The sequence below is a fragment of the Stegodyphus dumicola genome, chromosome 1, assembly GCF_044657685.1.
Source record: "Stegodyphus dumicola isolate Sdum_Otavi_A_Nest chromosome 1, ASM4465768v1".
In the NCBI taxonomy this organism is placed as follows: domain Eukaryota; kingdom Metazoa; phylum Arthropoda; class Arachnida; order Araneae; family Eresidae; genus Stegodyphus; species Stegodyphus dumicola.
The window spans coordinates 285,397,908-285,412,162 of NC_140768.1; the positions used below are offsets into that span (position 1 = coordinate 285,397,908).

Consider the following 14,255-nt stretch of genomic DNA (forward strand, 5'->3'; position numbering starts at 1 on the left):
AACTGCTAACGAGGTGAAATTCGTGCTAAGTGCGCACTTGTCGCCGATCTTGAAAAATTCCCTCAATCTTCATGCAAAAGAAAAAAAGAACTCGTTCTCAAAAATAGACGTTGCGTAATTGCTTCGTAATACGTGAAATCGCGACAAATGAATATGTCTTCTAGCTCTTCTATGTAGTGGGCAGGTGTCTGGTAAGCATTAGTTCTAAAGACGAATATAGCCGCAGCAGATTTAGAACTGTGTACCGGAAGTTTCTTTAAGTTCTGAATACTGCGTCTTGCTTTGAGTTCTTAAACTAAAAGCTTTGTGTGTAAATAAAGCATTTGTTTGCTGGTTTGTTGGTAGTATTTTTATTTCACTGAATCATTCGTAGCTGGATGTGCTGACCTTGAATAGTTGGTTTTCGTTAAAAAGAAACTTTTTTTTTTGGCAGCATTTCTTTCGTGGTTTTTGGAAGTTGTTGCGAAATTAGAACCGAGTTTTTAGATTTGTTTAGATTGAAGGCACGCTTTGCTTGCTTTTGACAGGCCTCGAGATTAACATGTGTTGGTTACTCAGTGTAGATTCCGAAAAACTAAATGCATGCGTAATAATGTTTGATCTATAGGAGTTATTTTTTGGTCTGACGGTTAATAAGTTATAATATTTCACATCTTCGAATTAAATTTACTAAATAATGCCAACCGCCAGTTAAGGGCTGTCTGCCTAAGAGAACGAAGGAATCCTTTGAGGAAAACTTCTTGAGAACTGTAGTATTTTCGAGAGATATGTAGACCTATCTATATTGAAAGAATAAAAATAGAAACGGTAAATAAAATGATTAATAGTGGATTTTATGCAAGGTGATCGCTTATAGGTCTCGAAATTTTGATCACCTGTGTCTTATAAGCAAAGTCTTTCGACCTTGTACTTTGAATTTTTTGAAAAATATATGTGAATCTACTAATCGAGAAGTACGTGACAGTAAAAAAATTAGCTGTTAATATTCTGTCGCTAAACAATTAAAAATATTTGGCGATACAACGCTGTTTGGCAACTTCCAGAATTATCAAAATTCAGTTTTGAAAGTTAGGAAAGTGGCTGTGTTGATAGATTGATTCAACGAAAAACTAAAATAAATGGAGATATGATATATATTATATGTATATTGACTGTTAATACAGTGCCTTCAAATGAAAAGTTTAAATAGAACTAACTGATGGAGATTTAATCTTTGAAAAACTAGACCAGAATGAAAAAAATTCTGGAAATCATTTTAAGTATGAAACGATGTCTTTGTTATTGTTAATTTGGCGCATTACAAACACTGCACACTTTAAGTGATAACAGGTGTACTGAATGTTGCCTGAATGTTTATAGCGTAGATAAGATGCGGTAAAATAAAAATATCAAACCAGTAATCTGTGTCGCAAAAGACGAGACCGAGGTTTAATTATCATTCGAAGCCACGATGTCCCAAGTCCAGATTCTGAATTTTACGAGCCCTGAAGCTGTTGTAAATTACTTATTACACTCTTTTTTTTTTTTTTTTTTTCCTGTTGGGGGGGAAGCGAGCTTTTGAAGGCGCTCAAAAGAAGCTGTGCCGGAATAACAACTTCCCATTGTAAAGATGCTGGCAACTTTGTGCAAGTTCACCACTATCTAATAGACAGTTTCCATTAGGACTTCCCGATATAAAGGTGCCCGTACCCTTTACGCAGATAACTTTCTAATTAGAACAAGCCGCCCTCATATAGGTATGTTACTAATTAGTGTAGCAAATTAAAAGTCTACTTGTTACTATTTCGGCATAAGGTGCGGCGCTTTTATACAGGACACATGTATGGCGGCTTGCATTAAAAGTTGCAGGCGCTGTCAAGATGAGGCAAAGTTATGAGGCTGTCCCAGGACCTGTGGATGTTATCACTTGCATATGCTTTCATAAACATTGAATTTTCATGCAAAAGTAGTTTCTCGAAGATATTTTGAGAGTGACTAGAATAACTGAATAATCACGATATCTGACGCTGTTATATCACATCCTTCTCCATACATTTTATTTCTCCTTTTTATCGATGTTGGCGATTGCAGATTGCATCATCATTTTGAAATTTATGTACGAGTTGTAATCATTTCTGAAGAATTATCTCCAAAATCGAGTACATTCATTAACTAATATTTCTATGAAAGTATTCTAGAATCAATTTTTCAATTGATTGGTCTTTGGAACTATTTAATTTATATTTCGTTTGAGTGTATTTTACGTAAAAGCAAAACAAACTTCTGTACTGTTAATGAAAGTTTTATCATACACTGTGAATTGCTAGATGTTGATTTTTACTTGTATTTTATTTTACAGGGAGGAATCTCGCGTGCACTCGGCAAAGGTGCGCGTCACATTTATCGAGAGTCAACACGTAGCACAGGTAGCGTGTGCTCCGCCTTCACCTGACGTCACATTGGACTTCGGATCCGACACGATGACGTCACCTGCTTTGGAACATTCTCCTGACTACAACAGGCAAATAAGGTATTCATTTACTTATACATGTTTTGTTTTCCAAGCGTTTACAGCTGCTGTTAACGTCAATTTAATCATTTTTAGTAAGCTAACTCTATGCCTTTTGTAGAGAGAGAGGGGCGAGGGGTCCCTTTTCAAGGAGCATCAATGTTCGGCAGAATTGTTTTGCTGCTGATTCCTCGAAATGCATATGCGAACCACTAAACTTCAGCAGAGTCCAAACGGATTTGAGGTTTTGCTTAGTATTTAAATAATTTATGCGGTCAGGGAAATTTCACTGTTTTGTTATAATAGTCATATATATATATATATATATATAGCTTTGAGAAGTCTTGATGACATCAAAAAGAGTGTGATAAAGTGTAAGAAAGTTTATAAGGTATTTCTTCGTGCCTTCATGGTGTAACGATCAGCACACTCGGCGCGTATTCGAGAGGTCCGTGGTTCGAATCCCGACGACGGCATTTCTCATTTTTCATGTTTCCTATTTCAAAAATCTTAATGACACAACAGTGGCGTCCGAAATAAAAAAATGTGTTGGATGGTGATTCTCCACCACCAGGATTTGGCGATTGGGTCCCCTAGTCCTCAGTCGACGTTTAAAAGGGGAATACATAAGGAGTTTCTTCCGCCTTCTTAGCATGACTTCGTGGCGTAATGGTCGGCACGCTGGGCCCATATTCGAGAGGTCCGAGATTCGAATCCGGGCGAGGGCATTGCTCATTTTTCACATCTTCTGCTTCAAAATAACCTAATGTGTCTACAGTGGCGCCCGAACTAAAAAATGTGGGGGATGATGATTCTCCACCTCCAGGATTTGACGATTGGGTACCCTAATTTCCAGTCGCCCTTTGAAGGGGGGAGTATATAAGGCATTTCTCCCGCCTTCTTAGCATGCTTTCCTGGTGTAAAGCCCAGCACATTCAACGCGTATTCGAGAGGTCCGAGGTTCGCTCATTTTTCTCGTCTCCTGCTTCAAAATAACCTAATGTGTCTACAATGGCGCCCGAACTAAAAAATGTGGGGGGTGATGATTCTCCACCTCCAGGATTTGACGATTGGGTACCCTAATTCCCAGTCGGCCTTTGAAGGGGGGAGTATATAAGGCATTTCTCCCGCCTTCTTAGCATACTTTCCTGGTGTAATGCCAACACCTCCTAGAACTAACTCAAGGCCACGGCGCGTTTCCCAGGAGGAGGTGTGACGTCAGTTTCAGTAGGGATGCATTTCATTTAACTCTCCCCACCCAGGACTGTGGTGGGTGGATTTCCGGAGTTTTGACGGTCACTCGGTCAGAAGTCGTCCATAAGAACAGTGGACATTTTCTTTCTTTTTTCAGATATTTCCATATTATAACTATTCCACTTTATTATTTGTTTTTCAAATTTTTAATATGGTTTACACATGCTGTGTACCTAACTGTAAAGGGAACTATCCAAATGGTCCTAAAGTACAGGTTTTCTCTTTTCTGAAAGAGAAAGAATTCTTAAATAAATGGATAAAGGCGATTCATAGAAGCAATTTCAAGCCAAAAAAATTTTCGAAGGTAAATTGCGTTTTTTTTTTTTTTTTTTTTTTTTTTTTTTTTTTTTTAATGAATAAGTTTATACTTATCTGTGCTTTAAAAAGTGCTTCTGTGTTAAGTATGTTACAATTATCATAAAACAAAGCCAGTACATACATTTATAGAAAGTAAATATATTTAATCTTATTGTAAGTCTAATAGTGATTATATAAATATGATGACTTAATCATACTATTAATTTAATTTATAGCAGATAATACTGTTTATCATCATGCTAATCGTTCAATCTATAGCAGATGGCATTCTTTATCATCATGCTAGTCACTTTGTAGTAAATAGCATCATTTACCAAGTTAAGTAAATTAAACAAATGTGTGACTTAAAAGTAGGATTAGATTAAATGTAGGATTAATAAAAATTCAAAATTGTAAATACATTTTGTATATTGCAAAATGCTTGCCTTTAAATATCTCGATACATTTGTCACAGGAACAGCGTATTTATTAAAATCCGAAGACCTTGAAAAATCTTGATAATATTTTTGTAACTAATACCAATTTTGTTTCTGATACCAATGCGAAAAAATACGCTATTTAAAATTTTGTGAGTTCATGCCTGATATTCTTAAAATTCAATTAATATAAAGTAAATAATTAAATATGAAGTTTTACAAAATCTTGTATTTAATTCTAGTTTAGATAATTAAATCCGATTATAACAATCTTTGCATGCAAGTGTTTCGTATTTTTTGTAAGTAAATAATTAAATTTTGGCAACTCTTTATTTGACAAAAGATTTTTCTATCTAATTAGACATGATTCTTCAAAACTAGTTACCTGTTTCACTTTATACAATTAATAGACAAGTATGATTTTCTTTCTATTAGTCGTGAAGAAACATTAACTTATGTTATTTTAGCGGTCCACCAGCGGCCGAGCGGTTAAGTCGCTGAACACTGGTAGTTCGGTCCGAGGTTCGAATCCCGCGAACGGGCTGGCTGCATGGGTGTTTTCGGGGTTTTCCCCCATGTGTAACGTGTATACGAGCCAGTTTCCCTTAGAAAGTCCTCAACGAAGGCGTCCCTTCCCAGATAGCCCTCGAGGCTTGGCCGTAATTAAAATAACTTAACCTAACCTATGTTATTTTATGCTACAAATTTTAATGAAATTCAATAATGTATGCTCAGTTTAAAGCCGAAAAACTTCATGTGTAAAAATACAGACAGTTTTGAATAATTCTGAATTGACTGCAAAGACAATTTCGATGATTTTCTTCTTTCTCCTCTTTTCCTCTATTGGAACAATCCTTCCTCTTTTTAGTTGACTGATTGAAAATAAGCATATACATATTATCTAAAGTATTTCGAATTGTATATATTATTTTGAATTGTAATGTATAATTTAGTGCATCCTAAGGGCATTATATTTTAGTCATTTTATTCGGCAGTAATAATGCAATGATAATTGTGTTTTTCATTTGTTGTGTTCAATATCCCAGTTTAGGATTTGTTACATTTGCCTTCCACATAATACTGCTAAACCATGTTATAAAATTTTCCTGTAAAGATCAGAGGTTAGCTATTTATATCTATATCAGACCTCTATCAGAGGTTTGATATTTGCCATTTAAAATGCAAAATAATATTTAATTCTCTCTGTGAACCTAATGTCTCAAATAATTATGAAAACTTATTTAAATCGTTGCAAGCTTAGCGTTATTTTTTTCAAACGTGAGTATTTATTATTATTCGGTAACATATGTTAAAAATAAGATATATTACTTATACTTATCAAAGATGTTTATTAGTCAAGGCATAAATTGTTGTAAGTATAATTAATACGACTCTTGACCAATAAACATCTCTGATTAATTATATTTGTTTTCAACTAATGATTTTATGTTTTCTACATGATTCCAGGTAAAATAGCTTCATAATTTAAATCAGTTAGAATTTATCTCAATTTTTTAGGATCTATATCCTGCCTTCATGTCTTAAATTGTCTTTCTGTTTAATTATTGCGTACAAATAAAATTCCGATTCATTAAGTGTGAAGTTTCTTTCGTTAACAAGAGTTACTCAGCGATTAAATTTGGTAAAATCAGTAATAACTTTTAATTGACGCAGCGTGCGTCAGCTGGCTATCTCCATCGGAATTAGATTCGAAAATCGCGCATTCCGAGGCCATTTTCAAAGTTTCAAAGCGTTAATGCGCCCTCAGGTCGCCAAATGCGGCGACAAATTTCTCGCCACACATTTTAGGCGAGAAACTTCACGCCGCCATATTACTACCTAAATGTTTTGTCTACATTTCGAACTTTTAGCCTAAAATGTCTGCAAAAACCACGTTTTGAACACACAATTTAAGCTAAAAATACAAAACAAAAAATTTAGATTGCAGAAACGTAAAGTTTCTAACCAAAAATATTCGACAAGCATCCATGCATACAGTGATATGTTTTAACTTTAAAAAAATCACGGAATTGCACAATTTATGCTGCAAAGGAATCTACGAACTACGCACATCTCGCTTTAATAAATAACCATAACAACAATAAATTTCAAGAATATCGTGTACACAGCGTTCTGTTTATACAAACAGAAAAACATCTACGAATTGCACAAGCTAGACATTGCGCACTAATCAACAAAATAAACTAAAATAAATTTCAAACAATTTAAAAAACAACAATAACGACAGAAATTCATACTAAAAAAACAATGAACAAAGCATTCTACTAAATAAGAGCAAGAATAAAACAAAAAGCTCTTACCATAAATAAAAGCTTCTTTGAACAGCAAAAATACCAATTTCACAACAAATTTGATAAAAGCATCTTTTCCCGTTTCAGAACAACGATGAAAAAATTATATAAACCACCAAATAAAACTCCAAATCACATTTCCGATTATAAGTAGAATTTCCAGCAACCCGAAAAATAGTTGTACCAGGCAATTTTGCCAACACGTCATAAATTACTTAATTACCGCACGAACCAACTAGCAAATCCAAGTATCCTCGTAAAAAGTTTTGCCCCAGAAACCAACATCGCCCCCAAAACCATCACAGAACACGCAATCGCGCCAAAAACCAGCGCACATACCTTGCCATAATCCAAATCATCCAATGCAATCCGGCTTCAGATTTGCTAGGATAATGACGTCTACGAATAATTCAAACTATGGTTTCTTCCAAGGAACTTTAAAAAAGGGGAAAAAGAAAAGAAAAAATTTTGAAAAGTCTGAAGGAATTCAGAGGGATGCCTTCGTGGAGAACTTTCTAAGGGAAACTGGGTCGTATACACGTTACACATGGGAAAAACGGCCATGCAGCCGGCCCGTCCTCGGGATTCGAAACTCGGACCGAACTACCAGTGTTCAGCGACTTTACTGCTCGGCCGCTGGTGGGCGACCCAAGTGGAATAGGGAAACAAACATTTTATATTATACTAAATGAATAGGCATTTTGCCTGACATCGTTATATTATATTCTGTATATTTGAAAAGTGAAAAACGCGAATTCCTATAAAAGCACTTAATGTTTTTAATTATATTTCATATGAATTACAAATTTATTTAATACATGTATTAGGAATTAATTGCATTTTTATTTAAATGTAAAGAATCTTTAACAGAAGCAAACCATTAACAGTTGACCTGCATGTTCAAGAATTGTAAGGTGAAAATAATTTTCATTGGCTACGTAATTTAGGTCAGTTTTAAGACAAGAACGCACTTTAAATAACGTAAATATAAACCGCATTAGAAATGAAGCTGTTAAGTTATAAATAGCATTAAAGAAAAATATTTTTATATTTGAGTCCTGCTCCTGGTTTTTTTTTTTTTTTTTTTTTTGTTTGTCAAAAGCTTTGTTGCTCTAGATTCAAAATTTGTCTCTGTAAGACATAACATCACAACTATTCCTTATTTTATTTTACGTATAGTCATAACATTTCCTTGTCGTGGTAACATTTCCGCGAACGGGCTGGCTGCATGGGTGTTTTCGTGGTTTTCCCCATGTGTAACGTGTATACGAGCCAGTTTCCCTTAGAAAGTCCTCCACGAAAGGCATCCCTCCTCTTAGGCAGATAGCCCTAGTGTGCTTTGCCATAATTAAATACACCACACCGTGGTAACATTTCCTTATTTTAGATCAGCGGTTCTCAACCTTTTGAAAAAATTCTCATCTAAAAAAAATTTAAAAAAAAATTTTATATCACATAAAAATAATTTTTATACCATATAAAATAATTGCATTATTTTTATACCACCACTGCATTTTACAATCGTTATTTTTCAATTTCTCTATAGGAATATTAAAACACTATATTTTGCCCCATTTGCACAACCTGTTGGATATTTGTATTAAATGTGCACACATAAAAACGTATTAGATTAAAAATTGGTTACCATTTTAATTAATCAGAATTTAAGTTATAATACTTTAATTCTAAAATTTAGTGCTAAATTTGGGCTTGTATAAGAGAGATTAACTTCTTTATGCCTGGTCTTATTTCACCTAATTTTAACCTTAAATTAGATCCACTTTTCATTTTGTTCTGCATTTATTTTTCAAATATAACATGGAAGAAACAAATAGGTTCACACAAATAGGTTGTGCAAAATAACAGAGTGCAAAAAGGCAATAAAAATTTAATAGTTTTATTTGAAATGCCTTTAAATTATTTTTTCCGGTTCAGCCAAAAAGTGTGTTTTTTGAAATTTTCAGTTAGATTTCGGTCACAGGAAATTTCTATCAATTGGTTCTTTTTCTTCACGAGATTTCTGAATTTAATAGTTTAAAAAAAACTTTGTTTCTTTGCGTACTACCGGTTGAGAATAACTGTTCTAGATTAAGGGAAATGTAGATTTTGTTATAGAATGACTGATTGTTTTGAATGTTTGTTTTGTGATAGAGTAACTGAGTGCGTTTAGAATAATCTTTTAGACTTATCGTAAAATTTCAAACTTTAGTATGAACATCGAGAGAACCTGAAGGTTGTTACTGAGTTATTTGCATAACAGAAAGTTAGGTTAAAACTTTTTTTATTTATTTGTCCAAAGGGGCTTTGTCCCTGAGGGACTATTGTTTTCGTTTTGCGATTTTGTGTGGAATCACTCTAAATGCCCGTTTCACTTTTCAAACAGTTGCCATCGAATGTTATCGCCCTGTATTATATTTAAATAATGAAGAATCTGTATAAATGTATGTATGTTTCTCGCATTGTGATAAAACAACGGTACCTACAGCCATCCAGTTTTCAATGACATAATCCTCCTGCTGATATGGGCATCTGGAAGCCCAAATTTGGAATTTGTTTTATGATCAATTTCATATTTTGTAAATCGTTAACGAATTTTTGATTAACAAACTCAAGGATTTCAAAGCGAGCGATCGCAATGTTGTACATAAAAACATTTTTATCTCCAGCGAGCGAGACAGCGTATCGGAAATTCTAAAGATATGCTCATTTTAAAATTATTTTGCGATATAGCTGTTGAACTGAATTTGATGGTTTAAGTGAGAAGAACGTGATATATTATAAATAAAGCTAACAGATAAAATGTTGAAAAAATTCCCCTTTGGATGCTATTTAAAATATTAAACCTTTCAGATTTATTTATTTTTTAAATTGTACAGTGTATGTATCGGGTCCTTAACCTTTTTTGCCCCGTGCACACTTTTCACCATTGCTAGACGATCATTCCGCCCGACTTCCTTCCCAAAACTTTAAAAAAAAAAAAAAAAAAAAAAAAAAAAAAAAAAAAATGCATATATATTAGTTTAAACTATTTTTAAATGTATTTCATAAACAAGAAAAGTATAGGAAATGTTGATAAATATCAAAACTTGAATAAAACAAAATATAAAACAAAGTAAATACTTAACAGATAAAATAAAAAGCTGATGGCATTTTCCCCTGAACCTATGAAATTCCCTCCTTGTGAAAAAGGCTCACCAGCGGCCGAGCTGTAAAGTCGCCGAACACTGGTAGCTCGGTCTGAGGTTCGAATCCTGCGAACGGTCTGACTGCATGAGCGTTTTCACGGTTTTATCCATGTGTAACGTGTTGCGAGCCAGTTTTCCTTAGAAAGCCCTCAACGAAGATTTCCCTTCCCTTAGGCAGATAGCCCTCGAGGCTTTGCGTTTATCACATAAACCAACCTTTTTTTTTTTTTTTTTTTTCCCAGAATGTTTAAAATTACTTACAATTAAATTATGTACTTTTGTGAATAAAAATAGCTGCCAAATATCATCATCCTCTCTAATATCACTGCTTTCATCTCACTCATTTTTATTTTCTTTTTAATATTTTCTGTACACATTTTTGTTTTACGTTTATGGTTTGCAATAGTAATTTTCTCACACCCGTAAAATCATAACTCTAAAATGAGTTGTTTGTAAAATTTACTGTATTAGTAAATTACTGTTAAAATTAGTGAAAAATTAGTTGTTTGTAAAATTACTGAGTTGACTCTAAAATTATTCAGTTTGTTTAAAAGAGCTGGCAGTATAACTTCCGCTACGGTTTATGTCATGGATGTGTAGATATATTTTCTCAGATATATCGCAAAAAAGAGCACTTATTTGATTAAAAATAGTATCATGATTGCTTGTTTCATCGCTGGGAATTCACATTTGACGACATGATTCTGTTTGCCAACAAAACTGAGGAAGTCGTTGTCCATCAAGATTAATTTCCTTGCGTCAGTATATTAATATGGAATGAGAAACGAAAAAAAAATGGGCATTTATAGCTTCTTAATTAACTTGGTAAATGCAGAAGCAAAAAATAACGTTAATCTTATTATAATTTTGTTGCCCGTTCTGCCGGTAGATGGCGACACCAGTTCGTGCTCTGAAAAATCTATTAATTGTTTATGTGCTTTAATGCTATTAGTACATTTGAGGAGTAATTTTTTCTTTAGAGCCTATAAAAATGTCTTGAAAATTTTTCTTTTTGTGTGTAGCTTTTTTTTAATATTCCCCCCCCCCCGAGATAGTTCTTGCAAATATAATTTGTTATCAAGTATGAAGAAGGTCGTTTGTTTTATGTAACATAAAATGCTGTTTTATCATTCTGTTGTTATCGGAATTCTGGAGTTTTACTACTGAATCTGCCTGTCTCTTTGAGATTCATTTTAGAGAGAAATAGCGTGAAGTTTAGATATTTTTCAAAGTCACCTTTGATATTCCTGATTGTTATGATTAGAGAAACCAGTTGCACGCATGAAGAAGTTTTATAAAAACGGTACTTGATGGCAACCAACTTTGATTATCAAAAATTGTCGACTCATTTTCTTTATATTTTCTTCCTCGGATGTGGTAGCGTGGCCGAGCGGTCTAAGGCGCTGGTTTAAGGCACCAGTCTCTTCGGAGGCGTGGGATTCGAACCCACGCCTCCGAAGTAGTAAAAAGTAGTAAAAAGCCTCCAGTAGTAAAAAGATGTTTTTACTACTTGTAAAACACTGTATATGGTTACCTAGTTTTGGTGCCTTACATTGGCAAGTATGTCCTTGTAAGAAACAATGCATCCCATCACAGTGATAGAAGTTGGGTCGACTCAAAGAATTTGACCATTTACTCTTGTGATTTCCGTCCTATAAAGTTACTTTTGTTACTAAAATCTTAACCAGATAAATGAAATCCAATATTTACTTCTCAGCTTTCATTCATCGGAACCATAGGATTGACTTGCTAGCTTTTTAAAGCTAGCAAAGCATCCTATGGCCTAAACCTGAACATTTCTTTCCTTGAGAATGTTAAAATATTCTGCAAATTACAAAGGGGTTTCCCGACAGAAATTAATGATTGCTGTTATTTCAAGAAATCACACGTTGGGAATTAATACTGAAAATACCACAATATTGAAACTTAAAAGGAATTATTTCTGTAAGAGATCACATTAATTGATAGCGCTGTTGAGGAAAATTGTACATAATAAATTTAATTTATAATAATAATATTAATTTTGCGCCTGTTGATTTTATTATTTTAAGTAAACATACTTTTTGTAAATAGTATAGAGAGTACTGCAATAAATGAAAGTTTTAAGAAATGTGGAATATAGTATATTCCCCCCCCCTAAAAGATTGCGTCAGTGATGCCAAACGTGAGAAAAACTGATAAATGATAAAATTAGTTTAGTGTTGCATTTTGCTCTTTATGGACCAAAGAATTTTTAATAGTTAGATATTTAGAGATTAGAATGATTCCATATAACAGAATGTTATTATGAAACATAGGAATATGATTATTTATGCCCCCTAATTTTATTTAAAGCCTTAATATATCTAATTTGCTGTTTGCAAATATATGAGAGTTCCTTTAGTATTAAAAATAACAAAGGTGCGATACTTTTAGTAATGTTACTCATTATATAATTTGCTTAAACTGTATATATAAGCAAATGTTTTTTGTTAGATCTTAAAAACGCCAACCTTGTGTAATACAAATTCATTAATTAATTTTGAATATTTTTATGCATGAAATGAATGTTATTTAGGTGACGATTCAGCATTAATGGTGGATGTATTTCAGATGTATGATTTATTAATAGAATACTTAAAAAATTGTTTTAGTGAATACTGATAAGATTTAAAGTACTTTTTTAAATTGTATCGGAATTTATGCGAATGTACGTAAATAATCTATAAAATGTATGAATGATTAAACGTAACAATAAATAGCTTAAATTTATCAGCTGCATTTTTTACGCAAAACATTCGAAGCTAGAATCCACTTCAAATGATTAATCGAACTAAACAATTTTTCTTGGCCGTAACTTTAGAAGCAATCTTGATTCGCTGAATGTCGAAAGAAATACATACATTTTTACGAGAAAATTATATTAACTGTAATCAAGGGCTTAAATTATAGGCAATATACAAATTTGCTCCTACAAAAAAAGCATCATTTCATTAGCACTCGAAATCCTCGAAGACTTTACATTTGAAATGATTGCCGAACAAACGCTCAGCTATTGTCGATTTTTAATATTGCTATTATTATTGAAATTTGTACAATAATATAGCGTCTGCAATAGTGTTGCCAAATTCTGAAATAGAAACGTTACCAACCAAATTTTTTGAATATTTAATTATTCCTCCTAGCGTCGAGGCAAGCAAGATTGGCATTCTGGGATCCGAAGCTTTATCGAGAGATAGCTTAAGTGATTATATTAAAAAAATCATAAATTCAATTAAGTACATAGGTGAAACAAAGTTTTCTTGAGTTAGAAATATCTTTAAGATGGTATATAATTTAATTTTGCCTCCATTGTTTTTTAATATAATTACAAAATATTTTTGAAATATTTTCATACTTTATAACCTCATTTTTAAAAAAAAATCAAATTCAATTTTTAAATTACAGAAATGAAACAGAATTCATATGAAATTTAAATGCGTGTAATTATGAAGATATCAAACCTGAAACTCTGCATCGATAAAATACCGTCTCTAAAGATGAAGAAATATCCAAAATTTGTTAAATTTGAAAAAAAAAAAAAAAAAAAAAAAAATGTAAAATAAAGACAAATACCAAATTTTAAATTCGGGTTTAGACATGCAAAAATTTTGAGGAGAGAACTACAAAATGTAGTGGCCTAGGTGCCCCATATTTCCATAGTAAGATGAACTTACATACTCACTCACATATTGTTAATTTTATAAGACTAAATAATACGTGTAATGAAATAAAATTAAAAAAAAAAAAAAAAAACTGAAAGCTGTCAGATTTTTTTATTACGTCTTAAGAGTGCGTATTTTTAACGTTTTGTGTGTTACCTTTATTGATTAACTATCATGTTCTTCGCACTTGAAACGCATAAAATTCAATTCAACAGCAATATCGCAGATTAATTTTAAAATGAACATATCTTTAGAATTTCCGACACAGAGTCTAGCGCGTTGGAGATAAAAGTTTTTTTTTTTTTTTTTTTTTTTTTTTTTTTTTTTTTTTTTTTTCCTCGTACAGTGCTGTCATTACTCGCCTTAAAATCGTTGAATTTAATCATCAAAAATTCGTTAAAGGTTTACAAAATTTGAAATAAATAATACAACGAATTGGGAATTCAAAATTCGGTCTTCCAAGTACCCGTGTTCGATTGGGCGTTATTCGAAATTGGATGGCTCTAGGTACCGTTGTTTTTTTCACTGTGCGAGAAACATTCATGCATACATCCAGATTCTTCATTATGTAGTTTCTTTAAATATAATACATGGCTATA

General features: G+C 32.8%; 1 protein-coding gene across 1 annotated transcript in view; it reads left to right on the forward strand.

The window, feature by feature from the left end:
* LOC118196936 (uncharacterized) overlaps window positions 1–14,255 on the forward strand; it is an 86,924-nt gene that overhangs the window by 47,365 nt on the left and 25,304 nt on the right. The window contains exon 2 of the mRNA XM_085808164.1: window positions 2,339–2,509. Within this exon, the coding sequence (XP_085664290.1) occupies window positions 2,339–2,509 (171 nt within the window). The remainder of the gene's footprint in view (window positions 1–2,338; window positions 2,510–14,255) is intronic.